At 42.2% G+C, this 23,898-nt stretch overlaps 1 protein-coding gene and 1 pseudogene across 1 annotated transcript; both read left to right on the top strand.

Moving 5' to 3' along the window:
- Positions 1-427: 427 nt before the first annotated feature.
- On the top strand, positions 428-6,028 carry LOC104443961 (ABC transporter C family member 10). The gene is made up of 11 exons (XM_010057524.3): positions 428-2,081; positions 2,277-2,597; positions 2,682-2,768; positions 2,964-3,551; positions 3,633-3,797; positions 3,903-4,197; positions 4,438-4,652; positions 4,737-5,042; positions 5,238-5,301; positions 5,384-5,623; positions 5,707-6,028. Exons 1-11 carry the CDS (start codon positions 651-653, stop codon positions 5,829-5,831), a joined length of 3,837 nt encoding a protein of 1,278 aa, XP_010055826.3. The 5' UTR covers positions 428-650; the 3' UTR covers positions 5,832-6,028.
- Positions 6,029-16,906: 10,878 nt separating this feature from the next.
- Positions 16,907-22,397, top strand: LOC104443956 (annotated as a pseudogene).
- The last annotated feature ends 1,501 nt before the right edge of the window (positions 22,398-23,898 follow it).

Genomic DNA, 23,898 nt, shown 5'->3' with positions numbered 1-23,898 from the left:
AGAAGAGGTGCGATCTGGTGATCCCAACCGTGCCGTCTACTCATCGACCTGCTACTGCCTCACCTAACGTGAAAATTACGGTAACATATTCAGCAACTTAAAAAAGCCAGCTGGGCTTCTCTCTCTCTCTCTCTCTCTCTTTCTCTCTGTGTGCATGCATGACCTGGGGAGCCTGGTTTTTCTTGATTTTTTCACAAATCAAAGTTACTCTTGCTTTTTTTACCCGATCAAGCTCCTCGGACATAACAAAAAGGATGGTTTGCAAGCAAGAAGAGATGCTCTGTTTTCTGCAGGGAAAGCAAAGTCAACATGTGCCTTCTTCGTCTGCTCTGTTTTAGCAAACATTGCTAACTAGAGCTTGGAAGTGAGTCCTCCTCCTACTCTTATCATCTCTACATGAGTGGCTAATCTTTTTCCAAGGGGTCAGTTGGTTGCTGCTAGCTTTGAACATGACCATTAGGAGGATACACCTTCCATACATCACATTGGCTCCGATTTATTTAATACTACCCGCATTGTAACGGGATTTCTATGTATATCTTCCCGTTGGGAAATAAAGGAAACCACTGCATCTGTGTCATTGGTGCGGGGAATTGTATCATTTCCTGGAGCGATCCTTCTGCTTTTCTGTGCTTTTGGAGGATTATTACATGGAGAATAGCGAGAATCACGAAAATGACGCTGTGTATGAACCTTTGCTGGACAAAGAACAGAACAGCAACGTCACTCCTTTTGCTAAGGCGGGATTTCTCAGCAAGATGTCGTTTTGCTGGTTGAATCCACTTATGAAATTGGGGAAAGAGAAGATCCTTCAAGATGAGGATATTCCGCGTCTCAGGTTGGAAGAGCGAGCGGAAACATGTTACTTGAGGTTCATGGAGCAACTGCACAGAGAAAAGAACCCATATGACACCTACTCCATCTTGTCCGCTATATTTTACTGCGAATGGAGAGGTATTTTAATTTCTGGGTTCTTTGCTTTGACCAAGGTCTTGACTCTTTCCACCGGGCCTTTGTTCCTTATTGCCTTCATTGCTGTTGCCGACGGAGAAGAAGCTTTTGAGTATGAGGGTTATGTACTAGCTGTTGGATTGTTCCTGGCTAAATGCTTGGAATCTCTATCGGAAAGGCAATGGTATTTTAGAGCAAGACTGATTGGACTCCGAATAAGATCTTTTCTATCTGCAGCCATTTGTCACAAGCAATTGCGGCTCTCCAGTTCAGCGAAAATGACTCACTCTCCAGGCCAGATAGTAAATTATGTCACTTCGGATGCTTATAGGATCGGCGAGTTCCCTCACTGGTTTCACCAAATATGGTCGACTATCCTTCAGCTGTGCCTTGCATTAGCCATTGTCTACTACGCTGTGGGCCTTGCCACTTTGGCGGCTGTAACGGTTATCATATTGATTGTCGCTGTGACTTCTCCGATGACCAAATTGCAACTCAAGTATCAAAGAAATCTCATGGAGGCTCAAGATAAAAGGCTGAAGGCGATCGTGGAGGTGCTTGCAAATATGAAGGTGTTGAAGTTGTATGCTTGGGAGAAGCACTTCAAGAAAGTCATCGAGGAGCTCAGGAAAGATGAATCAGAGTGGATCGCAGCTGTTTTGTGGCAAAAGGGTTACTATATGGTCCTGTTTTGGTCTTCGCCAGTTTTAGTTCCCGCCATCACTTTCTGGGCATGCTACTTCATAGGCATTCCCTTGACCGCAAGCAATGTCTTCATGTTCTTGGCGAGTTTAAGAATCGTTCATGAACCAATCAGGTTGATTCCTGATGTGGTCGGGTCCTTCATCCAGGCTAAGGTTTCATTGTCTCGCATTGCTGAATTTCTAGAGGCGCCTGAATTGGAAAATAAACCAACAACGCAGCAGACTGATAATGAGGTCCTGGAAATGGCTGTATTCTTGGATTCACATGAAATTTCCTGGCACAGTGGTCCCTCAAATGAGACATTGAGGAATATAAATTTGTCAGTCAGAAAAGGAGAGAAAGTAGCTATATGTGGGGAAGTTGGGTCAGGGAAATCTACCCTTTTAGCTGCAATTCTTGGAGAGGTTCCTTATATCGATGGCATGGTAAGTCATCAATATCTTCTCCTTCGGGGAGTTACTAGTTATACATTGTAATGAGAGAATTGTACTATTTCCTGTTACGGCCAGTTCATCTTATGCCTATAATGACTTGTGCTGTATGATATATCGGGTCATAATTAAAACAATTAACAGCTAATGTGATTGAAAATTTACTGGTAAGCCTTAATCCATGTATAGGTGCAAGTTCATGGTAGGATGGCGTATGTGTCTCAGACAGCGTGGATCCAGACAGGGACTATACAAGAAAATATCCTATTTGGATCAGCCATGGACTCCATCAAATATGGAGAAGTAATTCAGAACTGTTCCCTGGCCAAGGACATCGAGATGTTTCCCTTTGGGGATCAAACGCAAATAGGGGAAAGAGGTGTCAATTTGAGCGGGGGGCAGAAGCAAAGGATACAACTTGCGCGCGCTCTGTATCAGGATGCGGATGTGTATCTGTTGGATGATCCCTTCAGTGCCGTGGATGCACACACAGCAACAAGCTTATTTAATGTGATCTCCTCTTAAGCACAGTGAAACTTTAACTTGTTTTGGTATGAAGTTCTAAATGAATGTGATGCTTGCTTGACGTTGCAGGAATATGTCATGAAAGCATTATCCCGAAAGACTGTTTTGCTCGTTACGCATCAAGTTGACTTCCTTCCAGCTTTCAACTCTATCCTGGTCAGTAACTCATCTCCCCCACCCCCAAAAAAAGAAAACAAAAAAAACTTGTTATTAGTTGTCTGTGGGGAATTTAGATCTTTGGCTCATTAGAAAGAAAATGCCATCCCCGATGAATTTCTTTGCTATAAAAGAGCTATTTTAACTTTTCTCATTCGATTCATGGTGTTCCTGAACAGTTGTGTCTCTTGACAGTTAATGTCATCCGGGCAAATCGTAAGCACCGGCATGTACAATCAGTTGTTGGCTTCTTGCCAAGAATTTCAGGACCTTGTGAATGCGCATAACACTATCTCTGGTTGTGGAAATCAAATCGGAATCACTTCATCAGGAAGGCCTGGATATTTGGAGGAGCAGATCCAGAATATATGCATAGAGGAACAACTCGAGGCCTCTCTGGGAAGTCAATTGATTATGGAGGAGGAAAGAGAGACAGGAGACAGCGGTTTCAAGCCCTACTTACAGTATCTGAAACACAACAAGGGCTTTTTGTTTATCACCTTGGCAACTATATCTCACATAATCTTTATAGCTGGGCAGTTCGTGCAAAATTATTGGTTGGCTTCTGAAGTCAACACTACGAGTGTGAGCACTGTCGAGTTGAACTATGTTTACACTGGCATCACCGTTGTCCTAGCTCTCTTTTTGCTTATTAGATCGTATTTCATAGTCTATTTAGGTTGCGGCGCATCGGACTCCATATTCTCTGTGTTGTTGCACTCCCTTATTCGTGCACCGATGTCCTTTTATGACTCAACTCCTCTGGGAAGAATACTCAGCCGGGTAAGAACGTACTCCGAAGTCGAATTTATGTGTGCTTTGAAAATGTTCAAGATGAATAGGATAATTTGCTGAATTTTGTAGGTTTCTTCAGATCTAAGCATCATCGACATCGATGTGGCCTTCAATTTATTTACTGCCCTTGGGTCCACGATAAATACCTACTCGAGCTTTTTGATACTTGCTTTTCTTACGTGGCCGGTTTTATTTGTCGTCATACCCATGATTTATCTGACACTGATCATTCAGGTAATGCTTATGCCTCAAATCATAATAGTCAATTTCTGCAAATCTACCTCCTGAGAGACTTCTTCCTATCATGTACCATTGGTTTTTGTCTTTGTTTTACTACAGAAATACTACTATGCTTCTTCGAATGAGTTGATGCGACTCAATGGCACAACCAAGTCTACACTTGCGAGCTACCTCGCCGAGTCCATTGCTGGAGTGATGACAATCAGAGCATTTGGCCAAGAAGACAGATTCTTTTCCAGAAGTCTTTGGCTTATTGATGTGAATGCCAGTCCAAATTTCCACAGCTTTTCAGCCAATGAGTGGCTGGTCCAACGTCTGGAAGTCCTGTGTGCTATCGTCCTAACATCCTCAGCCCTCGCAATTACTTTTCTCGATCTTGGGTCCTCTTCCTCTGGTTCGTATCTTAATTCAGTATCTCAATTCAGTTCTTCATATGGGGACTTTCCCTAGAAGCTTGGCTCTTATACCTGTTATCATTTTACTTTGGCACTTTTGGACCCGATTTCTAACTCTACTAAAGACAGCTATGTGCATCGACATGTTGGTTCATTTCCCTCTTCAATATCATCTAGGAAGTGGGTTTCCAGCTTAGAAGATTTTAGCTGGTGCCAAGCCTCACTATCATTTGATGCAGGATACGTTGGAATGGCGCTGGCATATGGTCTATCTTTAAATGTCTTCCTGGTCTTTTCGGTCCAATTCCAGTGCTCAATATCGAATTTGATTATTTCCGTAGAAAGGCTAGAGCAGTACATGCACATTCAAAGTGAAGCTCCGGAAGTGATCGAAGATAGCCTACCAGCGGTGGACTGGCCTTCTTCCGGCAATGTTGAGATTTGTAATCTGAAGGTAGACGCGTGCGCTAATTACACACCTTTCTATTTAGGACTTACCTTGTAGCGCACTTAGGTTTGATCATCAAGACATTAACAGGTCAGGTATCGGCCCGATTCTCCCCTTGTTCTTCATGGGATAACCTGTAAAATGAAAGGAGGGCACAAGATTGGGATCGTTGGCCGGACTGGTAGTGGAAAGACGACACTCATCAGCGCTTTGTTCCGTCTAGTGGAGCCTACCGATGGGAAAATAATAGTTGATGGCGTAGACATTACCACTATCGGACTTCATGACCTGAGATCACATTTTGGGGTCATTCCGCAAGATCCAACGCTTTTTGGCGGGACAGTTCGATACAACCTGGACCCCTTGTCGGAGCACACTGATGAGGAAATATGGGAGGTAATTTCCGAATGTCTTTCAAAGTTTTATTGGCGCATGTTACTCTCGTTTACTTAACGTATCCGCATTATAAAAAGAGACACGCCATACATAACTTCAATCTAACGAGAGATCCTAAGCTAAATCTTGTATGACTATTACCTCCTGCAAAAGGAAGGACTATGTTCCATGATTGATTGAATTTCTGTGGAAAAGGTTCTAGGAAAATGTCAGCTCTGGGAGGCCATACAAGGCAAAGAGAAGGGCCTGGACTCTTTAGGTAACCACAAAATTGAACTACAAAACCTGTTTAATTATGCTCATTGTCGATCATTAACAGTTCATGCAAACTCAAAATGCAGTCGTACAGGATGGATCTAACTGGAGCATGGGGCAACGGCAATTGTTTTGCCTAGGACGAGCTTTGCTGAGGCGAAGCCGGATACTAGTCCTGGATGAAGCCACTGCATCCATTGACAACGCGACCGATTCAATCCTCCAGAGAACCATACGAAGGGAATTCACAGACTCCACCGTCATAACCGTGGCCCACCGGATACTGACCGTCATGGACTGCACGATGGTGTTGGCAATAAGCGATGGTAAAGATAAACTTCCAAAGAACTGTTTAGCGAGAACTGACGAGAACTATTGAGAAATACATGACATCCTTTGCATTTAACAGGGAGATTGGTAGAGTATGATGAGCCTATGAAATTGGTAGGCAAGGAAGATTCGTTGTTTGGGCAGCTGCACAAGGAGTACTGGTCTCGAACGTCGAATGCGAGTAATTACCCTGCGAGCCTTTGAGATGAAGCTTGCGGAAGCCGACACACATTATCCGAATGCATCGCGTGAGGCCAGTTTCTTTGTTTAGTGCCGTTGGAAATGCTGTAGGGAGATGATTTTGCTGCTACATTCCCACGCGTTTTCTTTTTCTATCTTTTTCGATTGCGGTGAGCAATAAGCAGCTCGGAATACAATGTCACGAAGAAACTCGCAGACGAACTCAGTCGAAGTGACACAACTCAGTCCGATCGATGACGTTAGGATTGACAACCTACATACGATTCGTACGCGCTCGCTCCACATTATCTCCGTGCAAGATCGTGACGGCGTAACCGCTAGACGTGGAAAGGAAGCAATGATCCGTCTACATCATCGCCTGCGCACGGAATTCTCACCTCGGAGACGGAAAACTCGTGAACGACGCCTCACTGCCTATCGTGGACGGTGACCTTGTGCACTGGCACGGAGGCCGGGTAGCTCCCACCCCAGCCGCCGTCTGGAGCTCGCCGGCCGTCGTTGTGCAGCAGCATCCCGCAGTGGCGAAGCGGCGGGTGCTGGCACAGCCGCCGTCCCCGGCGGGAAGGAAAGGGGCGGCGGTGGCGGTGGCGGTTGAGTGAGGCGGAGGGAGTGAAGGTCAATGAAATGTCCATCGGAGAGAGAGAGAGAGAGAGAGCTTCTTCGTCGCAGAGTGGTCTGGGACGGTGGCGTGGAAGAAGAGATAGCGCTGGTGCTTCGAGAGAGAATTCAGTCCTCTTCGCTCGGACCGTGTCTTGGTGTGAGCAAGCTGATCAGCGTGCGTTCTCGACTCCATGTATCCATAATCTAGAGGTGTGTTTGGCGGCCAAAATATAGTCTGACTCGTTGGTAATTTGTTTTGAGGCCTGCCACATCATATGTGCGGAGATATCCGCATCGGAAGTCTTAAAATTTATAGCGAAAGCATATTATGTTCTATAACTTTTTAAAATGTGATCATATCACAAAATTTATCGCATTAGTGGGAATCAAATTTCCTTTTTCTTGAAAAGGATGAAGGTATCCACTGATTTTCATGATCTTTTCACCTCAGTGAAAATGAAGGAAACAAACATCGAGCGGGCAACCGTCGATCAAACTCCGAGGTGGGCAATCGTCTTTATTTCCTCTGTACTCCGGAACAGAGAGTGGTTAATGGCTGCTTAGGATGGTTGTCGCGCGCCTGCAATCTGCATGAATGCAAAGCATCCTCGCGAGTGGCGTCGAAACTCGTCTAGCAGCGACCGCGAGGAGAGCTCGCGCCGAGCGACGGCGGGGGCTCGCCCCGCCGGATCGCCTCACCAAATTCGGCAGGGTTTCGGCGAGCCCCCCTCGTCGGATCTAGTGAGAGCTCGCCTCATGGTGGCTACAGGGAGGAGCCGAAGGCGGAGAGGCCTAGGTTGAGGCAGCCCCTTGCGCCGAGGGACACTTTGCCTAACTTGAACTCCGATGCAGAGGCGAGGGTTTCTTCTCAGAGGCCCTTGAGATTCTCGTCCCCCGCGACAGCGGAGAGGTCGGCGTCGGTCGGGAAGAAAATTGCCCCTGCGCGAGGCGAGCCCTCGCTAGATCCGGAGAGGGGGGCTTGCCAAAACCCTACCGGATTTGGTGAGGCGATCCCTTGCCAGATCTGGTGAGGGGGCTCGCCGTCGCATTTGGCGAGGGCTCCCCTCGCCCGGCCACCGCGAGGGGCAAAAAAAAAAAAAAAAAAATTCATAAATTTTTTTAAAATAAAATATTATTAAAAAAAGCTCGCCGGCGCCGACCGGCTGCCACGTTAGTATCAGCCGGCCAATTTTCGCCGGATGGACTAATCGGGAATAATTATAAAGGTTTATGACTCAATTAATCAAAAAAATAAGTTTATGACTGAATTAGCACAATTACAATAGGTTTAGGACTTTTTTGGTAATTTTTCCGGATCCAACGAGTTACATTATTTTGTTTCAATTTGACGGTCCAAATTACATATGGATCGACTTATTTTATAACCCACAACAACCTAGAACTAAATGTGAATATGAGATTCAAAACAAGGTTGTTGATGCTCTTTGAATGACCGGTCAAAGGATTATGGCGTGTTTGATCTTAAGTAATCCAAAGGAACAGAATGGTCAAGATTGCCATTCCAATGTTTGGGGGACACTTAAGATGTTGATAATAAAAATAATCAATACTAATTAAGGATAACGAATTAATTTCAATTATGGACATAATTGTTTATTATATTATAGTGTTAATACAAATACACTGAATAATTATTCTATAAAATGTAATAAAGTCTTTCAGAAGACAAACATTGTTTTCAAATTATAATGACGGCTGAGGGTTTGACTCACAACTCGGGCCGAAGCATATATATATATATTCAAACACAAGAGTGAATGTAACTTAATTATTTTCCTTATTTCCTCCTTTTATTACTAATTAAATCTATTAAATGAACTTTTATGTTGTCAACATATTTTTAATATAGAAGTTATTTTAATTTATTTTGTTTTTCACATCAATCCAGCAGTACTATTTATGAGATTACTATATGAATATTAAATTTACAAGTAGAAATTGAAGTATTATGATATTATTGGTAGATGGGTACATTTGATCATAATTACAGAAAATTTATTTTTTTTCCCGGCATCGCAAGCCAGGGAAATAACAAGGGTATGCATTTTCTATAAATTTTTTTTTCTAGTGAACTAAAAAGTAATTACTATTCTTGAGATTTTTAGATGCCTTGATACGAAAACAAGGGTTAGAAAGGGGAAAAAACCCACAAATCTTTTCTTCATTTCCAATTCAATACAGTGACATCTAATCTACAACAGAAAAATTCGTTGACATGAACCTAAACAATCACATATTACAGGAACAACTAGACAAGCAACAGCTACTCTTTTGCATTATAGCAAAATTTTCTAACTTAGAATTTACATTAGCCTCGTTTTTTTGAATTTCTCCCACCAACAAAATTTAATGCATTGCATATTGAGACCGCATGTAGGTATTCTCAAATATTTAATAAATGTCCCGGTAACAAATAGTGCAAAGCATTTGTTAAAGATGTTTAATGATGAGATTTTCGATTTTCAGAATTTCCATTGTGTTTGTGGACATCAAGAAGATAGTTGGTGTATTAAAAATTGTGATACTTCCTCAATTGATTGCTAGTCTCCCGATTCGCTTTTTAACATATTACTATTTAATAAAGTAGAAAGAATTTTGCAAAACGTACAGTTACTACGGATACAGACACATATATAGGAATATCACGTCATTCCCTGTTACTATCCTTCTGTTGACAGCCAAAATTACCCTCGGTATCATGTGCTAGGCATGAGGGAATAATAAAAACAAAACGCCCCATTTTGCTTGTAAAAGTTGGGACAACCATCATTCATGGAAGGGACTTGAATCGAGTGTCGATGGAATTCTAGAAACAAATTCTAGAGTTGATGGCTAGGTAACTAATGGCCACGTGTCAAGTTGTGGGAATAATGCATCGGATTTGAAGTTTGAGTGAAATTAGCATTGGAGTTCGAGCGAAAATGAGAGAAATGCACAAAAAAATAGGGTGCCGTTATTTACTTGATGAACAAGTTGCACAAGCATCATCGATAAGTTAGGAAGCAATTGCTACTAGTTTGCCCTATAAGTACCATAGCCTACTCAATGACGAACCCCCCGAAAAACACAATAATTATCTTTACTTTATCATACTTTAGCTATAGTTTTTTAACCCTAAATGACAGTTACATATGCTTGCAAACCTCGGCCATGGAGCTCATTCCCCCCTCAGGCAGATTTTTAGTTAGCTGTGCAAGAGGAAAACCGGCGACTCGTGAGCTCCAAGCACAAAAAAGGAGGAGAGAGTGTGACCCTTGCTGCGCTGACGAGGCTCCCGGATGCATCGACAAGATTCTCCAACTACACCCACGGCGGTCCTTGAGCACAACAACGAAACCAGGGAGGAAGTGTTCTCTGGCTTGAAGAAGAAGATGAGAACGCGAGAAACCACCATCAAAGCAGTATTCCTAGTTCAATTGGCAAACTATCCAGGTTGCGAATCAAACCATTTCCACAAAGCAAGACAGTGACAAAGACCAGGATGTATCCAATTGTGATAAGGCCTAGATCTCTTAGCTTACAACAGTATGGAAAGTTGTCCCTAGGAAAGCAGGTCCGAAATTCATAGCAAGCATAATCCTTATAAGGATAAAGATATCATTATAGAAGTAAAGTCCCGCTCCAACAGTGATACGCTGTATTCATCTACCGACAGACATTGCTTGTCGAACTAAAACTATTCCACAATAAATCTAATTCAGCATCACTAAAAAAACTCCCTCTTCACGAATCTGAATATTAAACTGATGACCATGGAACTCAACTCAACAAATTAAGGTGATAATTGACTGAAAAAATAGAAAGGCACATTTTTGTGTTGTACTTGAATTGGTGGTACCTAGCTTAAATTATGCCTTGGCCCTTGCAGTCTCGGGATGGTTTGGATTAAGCCAGCAAAGAATCCCCCTGTGATGAACCAACATCGCTCTTCAAGAACTTGGGAGGCGACGGCTTGGGGGAGCTTCGAGAGTGACGGTGGGAACCTATCACGGTCACTAATTTCACATTAACACGAAATTAAACTCGACTAAGCAGAATCTATAGAAAACCATAACATTCGGACACGGGGGATGTATTGGAGCCGCCAATGGGGCTTTGACAGGCGACGACGAGGCTCAGGAGGCGACGGTGTCGGTGGCATCGTTAGCATTGTCGTTCATGAGACAGAGGAGAGGGGAGTTGAATTTTGAATATCTTCAACGTTGGGCTTGGACAATACGCAGACGACGTGTGTCGATCAAAACCATTTCTCCCACGTAGAGTATTTCAGTTACCTAATATTTTCTCCTCCTGCTCGTATATCTTTTTTTTTTTTTTCCTCTCGTTCGTATGGGTTGCCTTTTTTTCTGAAATATCTTTTCATTAATCTTGCAGAAAAAATAAAACAATAACCCCCCACCTTCCTTTCCTGTATTACACAATATCCGAGGTCCTTGTCAGCCAAATCTCTTTTCTTCGTTATTCTTTCTCAATCCTACCGTGATAGGACCACAAAGAAATTCCCATAGCATTTTGAAAATATCTTTTAAAAGACAATCAATACTCTCCACCGTGACATCCTTATCCTATTTGAAATTACCACCCAAACGTAATTCGTAAAATTAACTTATCGTAAAATTATATATATATATATATATATATATATATATATATATATATATAATTCTCTTTTTCTCTTTTGGCTTGGGACGTGCTTATACATATCATTTCATTGTCTCGTTGGCAGCACTGCCAAGTCATACTCTCATGCCATGTCATGCTAGAAATTGATAATTTTATGCACATTGTAAAACATTGATTATGGGAGGACATACGTCATGTTTTGACACAAATCCAAATAGGCAAAACAAAGCCAACTTCAATATCTTGTAGAGGTTACCTTTTCTTTTGTATTTATATCTCACAATCTAATTCCGAATAATAGAGAGTAGTCATTTTATCACAAAATTAAATTTCATAGAAATGTGCTTTGCTCATGGTCAAGCAAATAATTAAAAAGGTATTTTTTAATAGTCGAGGAATGAAACCACAAAAGCATTACATAAGTTCAATGACTTGAGTGCAATGAATAGGTTTTTTGACAACCGTGATGGCATGAGTTTGCACAAGCTCGAATTTTCTTCACGTCCACTCTAACTTTCTCGGTGTCTTCATGAGTTCAAATATAAAACAAGAGGATTAAAAAGGTACTCACATCAAAATTGAAATTGAATTATTTTAAACGAGAGCCTATATATTGAAGTCCAAGGAAATAAAATAATTCTTAGTAAGCAATCATCCTCTTGTAATTAAAATATATCAATGAAACGTAGATCAAGCAAGAGAACAAGACTATGCAATGAGTTTCTTAGTTTTATGGATCTCATAAGAAGTTACACTATATCTTTGATCTCGACGTGAGGATTATTACCATGATAATAGTTAAGGCAAGTTGACAATAAACAACCAACGTCACAGTGCTTTATTCCTGAAGGAATTTGACATCGGTGCACTTGCCAATACATGGAAGGTATGCATGTGAAGTGGCACAGCGCAAAACACAAACCAACCGGCCTAGAAAAGTTTTGCTCCCGCTCCCGGCATCGACACTGATGGATGACCCCAATATCATAACTACCATGAGGATCACCCACCCCATACTCTTGGTTGTTGTTACCATCATGGCTATTTGCACCTTCACTGTTCTTACCCCCCTCTCTATATGAAAGATGAACCTTGTCAGTTGAACCTTGTCGGTCATGTTGGATATTGGAAGCTACAAAATTTTGTAACGTTTTTACCACCCTCATCAATATGTAATGATTTCCATCCGCTATTAATATATAACGTTTTATATCGACTTTGCATCTATTAATTGCCAAATGATTTTTTATGGCCCTTTCTTAATAGCTCTTTTAATGGTCCTTTTGTTTAAATATAAAATTACAAAATCCAAAATAAAATACTCCGAATCAAGAGAATTTCCCCTTGTTTCTTTTTCTTTTTGGTTGGATTATACACATAACGTTGTTCCTATTCCTTCTAATATTCCAATATGGAGAATGTAAGAATGTTTGTTATATCTTTGGGAGGATAGCTGCTAGAATCTTACGCAACAAGTTTCATATTCTGAAAAGCGGAATTATCCTTAAGGATGGTACTGCCATGCCTAGACGATTGCTATTATTTTCTCAACTTTTCCAACAAATTTCCATCTAATTCTTATTTTTCATATCATTTAATGTTTTTCCAACAACTTAATGAGGTTATGTTTGATATATCATCAAGGGGAATGATATGGATCTCTAACCAAATTTCAGGGTTAGTAAAAAGTAGAGTTGAGCAAAAGAAACCATTAAGACTGGCCGATTTTAGGTGGTTCCTGGGTCTTTGGTCTTGTTCCCGATTCTTTAAAGTTAGAATTGGTAAATTTCGGTTTAGTTCCTGGTTTCAAGGGTAAAATCAGAGATGATCGATATTTTCTTTTAATTCTTAATAATTGTGGTGATGATGAGTATGGAAGGAGTAATCATTATATTGCTGAGAGAAGACATCGTGTGATAAGTAGTTTGGACCCTTGGAATCTTCTTTAATTGTGAATATTTTTCTTTCTTAATATTGTGCAATAAATTCCCCTTATGCACTCGAATTTCGGATTTTAGCCCCCTCATTTTTGTGTGATTCGCATCCCCAAATCTCCCTTTGCTTTTACTCTTGGTTGCGCCTCCCCAAACAGCCGAGTTCGGCTGACATACTACTGTAGGGGTGTCAAAAAAACTCGATCCGAACACGAAACAAGTATAATATATATTTCGGGTCTTAATACTATTCGAGTAACAAATATAAAACTGTTGACACCTAAATTTTGGCAACCTATTTATTTATTTATTGCATTAAAAAATTAGGGATTAATTTTTAACTCCTAAAAAAAATAAAAATTTGCATAGCATATAATTTTAAGTGCACTTATTTATTTGTTTATCACTTTTGCATTCGATCAACAGGGGATGAGCTTCAATTTTACAAGTTGACAATTTGGTATTTTTAGAAAGGATTCATATTATTCTTCCAATATTCGGTAAATATTTCATATATTCATGTGATTTATACGTTAAGTGATATATTACTGAAGATTGGAAATTTAAGGATGGAATATCAAGAGGGAATATTGCATGTGGAGCATATATTGAGTAAATATATTATTTGACTCAAAATAAGAAAGGAGATTTTCGTGCGCGAGCCGAAAAAGGAAGTGAAATAATTCATGAAAATCAAGTTATTCACCTATAAGAGAGCCGCATACGGAGAAAATCGGAGGTGGGGGGATTCATTCGTTCTTCTGGGAAAATAAAAAACAATACAAAAGAAGAAAAATTTCTGGAGGTCTTTCACGGCCACAAGTCGGTGGAAGCACAGAGAAGAAGAAACCAAAAGAAAAGAGGAAGGGAAGCTTTGAGACACCATTAGCGAGTGGAGATTTGTAGAGATCAAAACACGTGAATCGGAGGCATTATCTCTCGGCAATTCTCACATCTCGGAAGTCACTTCTCCAAGACTAACATTCGCAACATCAGTCCCCGCCCACTCCGCAGCTTTCCGGTGTCTCATCCGGCGAATCCCGCTGCTACCGCATTGATTCCAGCAACACCACAGCGAGTCTCGAGGGCCTGCCGCGCTTCCGGTGAGACGACGCGGCCGCCGCTTCTCTTGACCCGCTGCCGCCCCTGCTAAAACAACCACGCTACTGCCGCGAGACCACACGTTGATCAGTTGTCCAGCTGTTGCCACACGTTGACGTCGTCCCTGCCTTGCTGATTTGTTCGGAACCGAGAAGGCCCTGCACCGTTTACTAGCCCCGACTTCCCATGACCGAGCACCACCGTTTGATCCACTGTCTTTCAATCACAAGCCACCGCCATGATCCCATGAATCGCTTCAGATTCATGCCTCCAGTTTGAGCCTTTTATTTATTTATTTTCTCTTGACTACCCATTAACCAGGAAGAAAACTTTTAGAGGGGAAGCCGAAAACACACTGGGCCCATTACGCTTGCAAATTCTTCAACAACTTTAGTATCTTCACGGAGATCCTCAACGCGAGTCCCAGTCTCGGTAAATTACGACCACCGTGGGCGTCGCCATCGTCAACAATCGGCAAGCCGAGCAAACTTGCTTTGCCGTCCCTATCCTGGTTCGCGACAGAGCAGTTGATTTGTCCTTCGCTATCAACGTGCCTCAAGGAATTGAAGACATTGACGAGCCACTTGCGATCCACCACGAGACAACCCGTTGTCCTGTTCCGACGCTGCCCTACCGCCGTGTCAACGCGCTGCGTCATCAAGCCTCCTGTAGCACCAGCAAATCATTGTTCTCTTGAAGTCTGCCAGCGAAGAGAGAGAAGGACACGAAAAAGCAATAAAAAAAAAACGAGTAGAAAGACCACTTTCTTTTTCTTTGCAGGCCATGCACGTCTCATCTTCTCCTTGCCTCATTGACCAATGAAGTCTGCTTGCAGTCGGTGATGCCCCGGCTACTGTGCAGAGCCGTTCCTTAGTCGAAGTTACCACCACAACAAGCCGTTCTTGCGCCATCACGTCGAGCCTCCATCGTGATTCACGAGTCGTCCTTCGCTAAGTCTAAATTTAGAAATTGATATTCGGATTAGGTAAAAATTTCATTTTATTTAATTTCCGAATATTTAGTTTCCTTATTTGAAATATCTGTTGATGCACGTGATGGAAATTTCCGATACGCTATGATATTCGTAATTTCGAGTAATTGGGAAATTTTCTTTATCTCGCAACATGCATATGATTGATGGTTTGATTTCACGCTCGAAATACGATTCGCAATCGCATGGAAAAATTACCAATCAAATCTCACGCTCGAGATACGATTCGTGATTTTATGTAAAATTGGTCAACCCGATCTCATGCGCGAGATATGATTCGTGGATATCAATATTGCTTTGATTTGCTGTCGTGTGGTCTAAGGTAATCTTTTTTTTTAAAAAATCCAAAAATGTAGACTAGAATTAGGATTATTTCTTGTTTTAGGGTTTGCATATTTAGAATAGGAATTTTATTTCGAATTTTCAGAATAAAAAATTAAAATTCAAAAATTTAAAAAAAAATCAAAAAAATCAAATCAATCAATTTAGGTTGCTAGTTTCTTTTTAACTTAGGTTGCATGTTTAATTATTTGATAATTTTTAATTTAGAAATTAATACAAAAATACAAAAAAATGGAAAAGAAAAATTAGAATTAGGGCATTCTTTGCATGTCATTGCATTTTAGGATAAAATTCCATATAGTTTAATTCTAGATAATAGTTTTTGGTTTATTGTAAGTTTAGATAATTTTAGATAGGTTGCATCTTAGATTAGAGATTGTTAGGGTAAGATAATGCCTTAGTTTAAATTAGGATTTAGTCCGACCTAATTTTTAATTTAAGTTTGATAGAATCTTTATTTAGTTAGATCATTTTTGCATTTTTTTTTAAATCTCGAATTTCATGAAAAATAAAGAAAAATAAAAATTGTCTTAGAGTAGATTCATTTTATTCTCTAGGATAGATTGCATGTTTTTTAGGAATAGAATATCAAATGCACATCATTTAGTTTTTTAGGCCCATTTAATTAGAAATTGCCCGTCAATAAAATTAGGTCATTTAGATTGCCTTTAATTATTGCATTTATTTAGGATTTACTCTACTCATGTCATATAGTTTAGATCATGTTGCCATGTCATGTAATTTAGGTCATGTTGCCATGTCATATTAGATTATTAGCGTGCATTGCATATAGATTAGGTTCCCATTAAATAAAGTGAAAACAAAAAAGAAATTGCGTGTTAATTAGAAATCATATTTAGGATTGTTGATGTGAATTCTAATTTAACCTTGCAGATGCTTTCGTTGCCATAAGGTAAGTCCTGCATTATTTTTTTATTTGCTTTCTTGGGTGTTAAATTGGTGGTTTGCGCACTCGTATGGTTACCTCACATGTTAGGGAAGTGAATTAAAATTAATTCAAGTTGCTTGCAAAATATTTTTTTCAAAATTAAAAAAATAAGGTACCGAAAGGGTATTAGAGAAATCTAATGTAATCAAGTCCCCGTATCCAAGATCTCTAGTTCGTAGAAGTAGGATAATTCTTCCATTATTTTACTTAGGTGTCTAATTGACCTACCGCAAATTGATTAGTGGCCACTCTTTTTTGCATGCTAGATATTTGAATTTAAGTCGCGAGTTGGTATGGGCTAGGGAGAGTCCGAGCTAAGTCTAGGCTTAGCAATCCATTAGCCTAATTTTAGGTGGTGCACCGAAAAAATTTGGTCGCGACAAAAACAAAAAAATATGTTTTGGGTGAAGTCAGGATTGAAACGTTATTGGACCTGGAACACGTTAACTCCAAATTCAACGAACCAACAAACACAAATATATTCTCATCTAAGTCATCTTTACCCAAGGCCAAAAACACATACCCTCGGTCCCTCGTTGACTCCGCTCTCTTCTCCAAGTGCCTTCTCTTTCTCGTCGACTCCGCCGCTGTCCACGACTGCGCCTTCTCGTCGATCCCACTGCCGCCCTCGTCGATCTCCAACGAAGCTTCCGTCGCCTACGCTCATGACTGCCAGTTCGGCCTCTCCTCCGATCGACGCGCCTCCGCCTCGCCGTCACCGTCGCCACCCCTCATCTCAACGCTGGAACCCTAGCCGCCGCCGAATCAGTCGATCGTCGCCGTCCGTCCCCGAAAACCCCTCCCCTTCCCCTTCCCAAATCCCTTCCACTCCGGTCCCTCAAGCCCTACCTCCTTGGCTGGCTCTGCAGCGCGGTTCTCCGCGCTCTCTCTCTCTCCAAGCTCGTCCCCCGGATCGGCAAACTCTCCTCCGACTTTGCTGGCGCCGATGTTTTCAAATTGAGGGGTGAGGGCTTCACGCTGGGGGTTTTGGTGCTGGCTCGAGCCGTGTCAAGCTACCTGCAGCACACGTTTCTTTGGGACGCCGCGTTGAACGCTGTGTACAGGGTTCACGTGGATGTGTTCAAGAGTTCTCGAGAGGGATTTGGGGTTCTTTGAAGGCGGGGTGGGGTTTCTGCCGGGGCCATTGCGCATCGGATCACGGCCGAGGCTTCTGATGTAGCTGACACGATTTATGCTCTTCTTAATGTAAGTGATGCCGTGGTGAATCTAGTGATGCTTGTGCTAATACTTGCTTAATAACTTATGGTGAAGGGAATGAGTAGGTTTGGGGGGGATGCGGTCATGATTCGTGGATGGCTTGCATGGGATGTGGGAAAGAACTGATTTTGTTTTGGCGTTTCGGTAGCTCCGCGTTGTTGGAATTTACTTTTGTGGCTTTCTGATTTGGTGAGGCGGCTCGGTGGGTTTATCAAAGTATTGCAAATTTGCGATGATTAAGATTGTTGAAACTGTGGGGAGTTTACGCCAGTTGATTGTCCCGCGTGATTTGGCTTTTAGATGTTTTGCATTTGTGTTGAATGTGTAATTCGATTAAGTGGATTGTTTCCGACTCTTGGCATGTCTATGTGGAGTTATTTGAGTTTGAACGATATTTGTGCTCTGAGTTTTGCTTACTGGTGGATGCTGCACTATTCATTTAGATGGTCTGCTGCTCAATTTTGTACTTAATTAACAGATTGATTCACTTCTGTTATTATTTATCAGGTGATCAACACTTTTTACTGCACCAGTTCGGCGTATTTGTCGCCTGGATTGGTTTTCCAAGCTAAAGATGAGTGTGGTTGGTTTTGACTTTGGGAATGAGAGTTGCATTGTCGCTGTTGCACGGCAAAGGGGGATCGATGTTGTGCTCAATGATGAGTCCAAACATGAGACCCCTGCAATTGTTTGCTTTTGTGAGAAGCAGCGGTTTATTGGGATTGCAGGAGCTGCTTCTACTATGATGAACCCCAAGAATTCTATTTCTCAGATTAAGCGATTGATTGGACAGAAATTCGCATATCCCAAACTCCAGAGGGATCTACAGTCATTGCCTTTCCAAGTCACTGAGGGGCCTGATGGGTATCCTTTGATACTTGCGAGGTATCTTGGAGAAGCAAGGACATTCACACCTACCCACGTACTTGGTAGTTGGTATGATGTTCTTGAATCTCAAGAGTATTGCTGAGAAGAATTTAAACGCAGCAGTAGTGGATTGCTGCATTGGAATTGGGGTTTACTTTACAGCCTTCAGAGAAAAGCAGTCCTAGATGCTGCTACTATTGCAGGCTTACACCCTCTTCAGTTAACCCATGAGACCACTGCAACTGCCTTGGCTTATGGTATCTACAAGACTAACTTGCCCGAAGTTGACCCACTTAATGTTGTGTTTGTTGATATTGGTCATGCAAGTGTCACGGGCTAAAAGAAGGCCGATCCAAGAGGTTCCTAGAAGACGGCCGTGACACGTCCATGAAGGATCTCTTGTGCTCACTCGGATTTCCACCAAGTCTTCTTCCCAAAATTTCCAAGGGCGGGCGACACCGTCATTTCACATGATTCTAGAAGCCCTCTCATTTATGTTGGTAGTTGGTAGCTCTTATTTATGTCGGTGGTTAGTAGCCGCCATTAGTGTCGGTAGATGAGGCGGTGCGATCTCGTCCGCCGAATAAATTCTAGATCAACGGATCTAATCAGAGGGCCTCGAGTATAAGAAGGGGTGCCCTCCCCCTCATTTGTATCCATCCAACATTTCAGCTACTATAAAGCTCCTTTCTTTCCAGAGCTCATCTCTCTAGAAGCTTTCTCTCTCTACGATCCGGGTTGTGCGAGCGAGTTGTGTGATTGATCGAGCAAAGCTTGGCTTGGGTGATCCAAAAGTACCCGAGTCGCCGCGCGGTCACGATCCCAATTGATCAACCCATGATAAGTGATATCATAGCAAATGAGAGTTATGCTTCCGGAGATTGAAGAGCACCAACTGTTCGAGAGAATGTCAAGCCAAGAAGCTGCTATGGATGGAGAGGCCGTGCAAGTCAAGGAGACTTGCATCAAGACAAAGAAAAGAGATTCCTTGATGGATGTCGTAGCTGCGTTCAATGAGAAGATCGGGAAGGTCCGGAGTGCCGTGCTCGAACTCATGGAAGGTCTTGACGATGTGTGAGACCGGATCATGGAGGTTGAGTCCTCGCTCCGTGAAGACTTCACAACTGGCCTCAACGAAGCTACCGCCCCGTTGCACGACAAGGATGAAGCCCTTGAAGCATCGATCGATGTCTTGAAGGGGCGCGTCCAAGTGATCGAGGAGGAAAGCCCGTGTAGAGAAGAGGTCGAAGCCATGAAGGCGGAGATCCAAGAGCTCAAGACCGAGCTTGCCCTATGCAAGTTGAGCATCACCAATGGAGCGATGCCCACCCAAGTGGTGCCCAAAATCGAGGTGCCAAAGCCCAAGGAATTCAAAGGCGAACGATCCGCCAAGGAGGTGGACAACTTCATCTAGAGCATGGAGCAATACTTTGGCGCCGTTAACATCCACGACGAGTCGATCAAGGTTAGAACCGTTTCAATGTTCCTTTCTGATACCGCAATACTTTGGTGGCGAAATAGGTGTGATGAGACTAGATGCGGTGCCAATCCCGTGGACACATGGGATGACTTCGTGAGAGAGTTCCGTGACTACTTCTTCCCGAGTTTGCTCAACAAGAAGCCCGTAGCAAGCTCCATCGCCTCGAGCAAAGAGGTATGATTCGAGAGTACGCAAAGGAGTTCACGGAGCTCAAACTCCAAATCTGCAACCTAGGAGAGGAGGAGGCTCTCGGCGCATTCATGGATGGATTAAAGCCATGGGCTCAACTTGAGTTGAAGCGAAAGGATGTGACGAGTCTCGCGAGAGCACTTAGCGTGGCCGAGTCGCTCGTCGACCTCACCAAAACCGAACCAAGGAATAGGCCAAGAGATTGGAGGTCGGATCGATCCGACGACGAGGGAAGAAACACTCCCCAAGGTGCGCATGAGCAAAGCGGCCGTGTCAAGATGTGGGGAGAAGGGTCTTCCAAGCCGGCCTTCCAACGGGGTCAATCGACGGACTGCCCAACGAGTAAGTTCAATCAACTCCCGCATTCTCCTTGTTTTATCTGCAAAGGTCCACATTGGACTCAAAAGTGCCCGAAGAATGGTCGAATCAACGCCCTCCTTGCCATCGAAGAGGAGGAGGAACCCAAAGAAGAGGAGAGACAAATCCGCTTGGAGCTATGAAGATGATCAACGCCGTTCAAGCTCAATCGCCATCTCAAAAAAGAATGAATTACACTGAACACGGACATGTTCTTCGTGGAGGTCAAAGTGTGCGGCCGAATGCTTTACGCTTTGGTTGACACTGGTGTGTCGAACATGTTCATGTCGACCGAGGTGGCCAAAGCCTTGGAACTTCACGTGGAACCATCCGGGAAGTCGTACAAACCCGTCAACTCGGTCGACTTCCATGGCGTAAAAGCAACTCTCGATGTGGATATCAAGATTGGCGGATGGAAAGGCAAGATGGCATTCGAGGTAATCCCTCTCGACGATTATGATCTCATTTTGGGAATGCAATTCTTTGATAGCGTGAGAGCCATGATCAACATGAGGACCAAATGTATTATGATCCTTGATCCAAAATACCGTCGATGATTCCCATGATCAAAGGGGGTGATCGACACCAAGACCATCGCAATGATTCGACGCCTCGACAAGAGCTTGAAGACCGTAAAGCATATAAACAAGCTAGCCGAGGAGAAGCCAAAGGAAGAGTTGGATCCTACTCCAACCCATGCTATGCCCATTCAGGCGCTCTTCCCCGAGGTTGAGTACTTGCGCAAGTTGAAGATGGAGTCGCATGCCAAGACCGAGTTGATAATAGAAGGGTATGGTCCCTCGTTCGTGGGCGTCCGCACCAAACGAAATCAAAATAAGCGAGCCCGTGCTAAAGCCCACGCTCGTGCCAAGAAGACCACTTGTCAAGCTGAGAGCGACGAGGACGTCGCTCGATTGAGTGGGGGAGAATGTCACGTGCCGAAAGTAGGCCGATCCAAGAGGTTTCTGGAAGACGGCCGTGACACGTTCGTGGAGGATCTCCCGTGCTCACTCGGATTTCCACCAAGTCTTCTTCCCGAAGTTTCCAAGGGCGGGCGACACCATCATTTCAATTGATTCGAGAAGCCCTCTCATTTATGTTGGTAGTTGGTAGCTCTTATTTATGTTGGAGGTTAGTAGCCGCCATTAGTGTCGATAGATGAGGCGGTGCGATCTCGTCCGCCGGATAAATTCTAGATCAATCAGAGGGTCTCGAGTATAAGAAGGGGTGCCCTCCCCCTCATTTGTATCCATCCAACATTTCAGCTAATACAAAGCTCTTTTCTTTCAAGAGCTCCTCTCTCTAGAAGCTTTCTCTCTCTATGATCCGGGTTGTGCAAGCGTGTAGTGCGATTGATCGAGCAAGGCTTGGTTTGGGTGATCCAAAAGTGCCCGAGTCGCCATGCGGTCACAATCCCAATCAATCGGCCCGTGACACAAGCATGCAAGTCTGCATTGCAAGCTTCATAAAAGGACAGTTGAAAGTCCTTGCTCACTCTTATGATCGATCATTGGGTGGCAGAGATTTTGATGAGGTTTTGTTCTACTCTTTTGTTGAGAAATTTAAGGAGCAATACAAAATCGATGTCTTCTAGAATGCTAGAGCTTGTCTTCGGCTTAGGGCTGCCTGTGAGAAGCTCAAGAAAGTACTCAGTGCAAATCCTGAGGTGCCTTTGAATATTGAGTGCGTGATGGATGAAAAGGATGTCAGGAGATTTATCAAGAGGGATGAGTTTGAACAGATCGATGCCCTGATTTTGGAGCGAGTAAAAGGACCTTTGTAGAAGGCTCTTGCAAAAGCTGGTCTTGCAGTTGAGAATGTGCATATGGTTGAGGTCGTCGGTTCCGGATCTCGTGTTCCTGCTATTATTAAGATTTTGACAAAATTGTTTGGGTAGAGAATGCGAAAGCAAAAGCTGGGTTTAACTAACCCCAGAGAAAATGGAGGTGAAAAAAAAAAAAAAGCGGAAAACCTAGAAACTGACTGACCCGACCCAAATTTTCGATTAGGGTCTAATGTGTTTCGGGTCGGGTCATAATATGTGACCCTTATGATTCGGGTCGGGTCGAGTAATATCAAAACTTGACCCGACCCGACCCAATGACACCCCTACTGCTGAGTAATGGGGAAATCCCATTGATTCCTTCCCTAGATTTGCTCACCATAGTATCTTAATTCTTTCCCTTATCTTAGTCATTTTCTCCTTTTCATTCTCCCACCAAATATTTGGCCTTCATCCACTCAATCTTTGACGTGTTCGTTGTTCTCTTTTCCATATTTTGTGGAATCCATCTCCATTCATTAGCCAGCTTATCATTATACCAAGCTGTGCCAAGGGTAGCCAAAGAAAATATTTTTTGAAAAATCATTTCAAGAAAAATATATATTTTTTTAATTTTAGATTAGGAAATTCATTTTTCTAACTTTGAGTGTGCATATTTTCTTTAATTGCAAATGATTTTTCATTAAAAAATTATTTTCAACAATCCATACGTGAGATTGCAAAACTAATTCATGGAAATTTTTTTTCAATCAAACAAACGCACCATTCATTTCCTATAGTATGCATAAGATATTACACTCCCATCCATCTGTCCAAATAAAATATATGTCCTATAAAAACCATCTTAAAATTTATGTCCAACACAATTATTTTACATAATCCTACTAGAGCGAAAACCAACTTTACATGCTAGACTCAGGATGTAGACATAACCTAAACTAAGGCTCCGTTCATTTTGCAGAAAATGTGGCGTTTTTGGAAAATATTTTTCGGGAAATCATTTTCAGGACAGTGTAATTATTTTTCGATATTCGGGTGAAACTTGAAAATAAAGTGGAAAATATTTTTCATAATTCAGTAAGGAAAATCTTTTTTTTTCCATACACTCTTTTTCATTTATTTTATTTTTAAAGTCTATTTTTAATTTTGTTTAAATCAATTTTGGTTATTTTTTTATTTTTTTTAAATAGAATATTAAATTTTTATTTTTATTTTTATTTTCTTTATTTTCCTCCTCTTCTTCTTGGCTGGCCACAGGTGAGTGACGAGCTCTGATTCTCTCTAGATCGGGGATCCTCAAGCTTGACACTTGTGCTCTTGATTTGGTGAGTGCTCAAATAAGTGAGCCTTGTGCTTACCTATGGCCAATCGAGGGAAAATAGAGAAAAAAAAATTAAATAAAAGAAGAAGAGGAAGAAGAAGTGAGGGCTTGTAGGAGTTTGAAAACTAGAAAACATTTTCTCCCAGTTAGAACAATTTTTTCTCTTCATGAAAAATGTTTTCCTTAAATAATTCATTTTCCATAAAACGAACGTTGGAAAATTCAGAAAATATTTTCCTGAAAATCATTTTTTTTTTGCGAAATAAACGGAGCCTAAGACAATGTTAATAGTGA

The sequence above is a fragment of the Eucalyptus grandis genome, chromosome 5 (genome assembly GCF_016545825.1).
Source record: "Eucalyptus grandis isolate ANBG69807.140 chromosome 5, ASM1654582v1, whole genome shotgun sequence".
In the NCBI taxonomy this organism is placed as follows: domain Eukaryota; kingdom Viridiplantae; phylum Streptophyta; class Magnoliopsida; order Myrtales; family Myrtaceae; genus Eucalyptus; species Eucalyptus grandis.
Note: the sequence above shows the minus strand (reverse complement) of the source record. Positions and strands in the feature narration are given on the sequence as shown.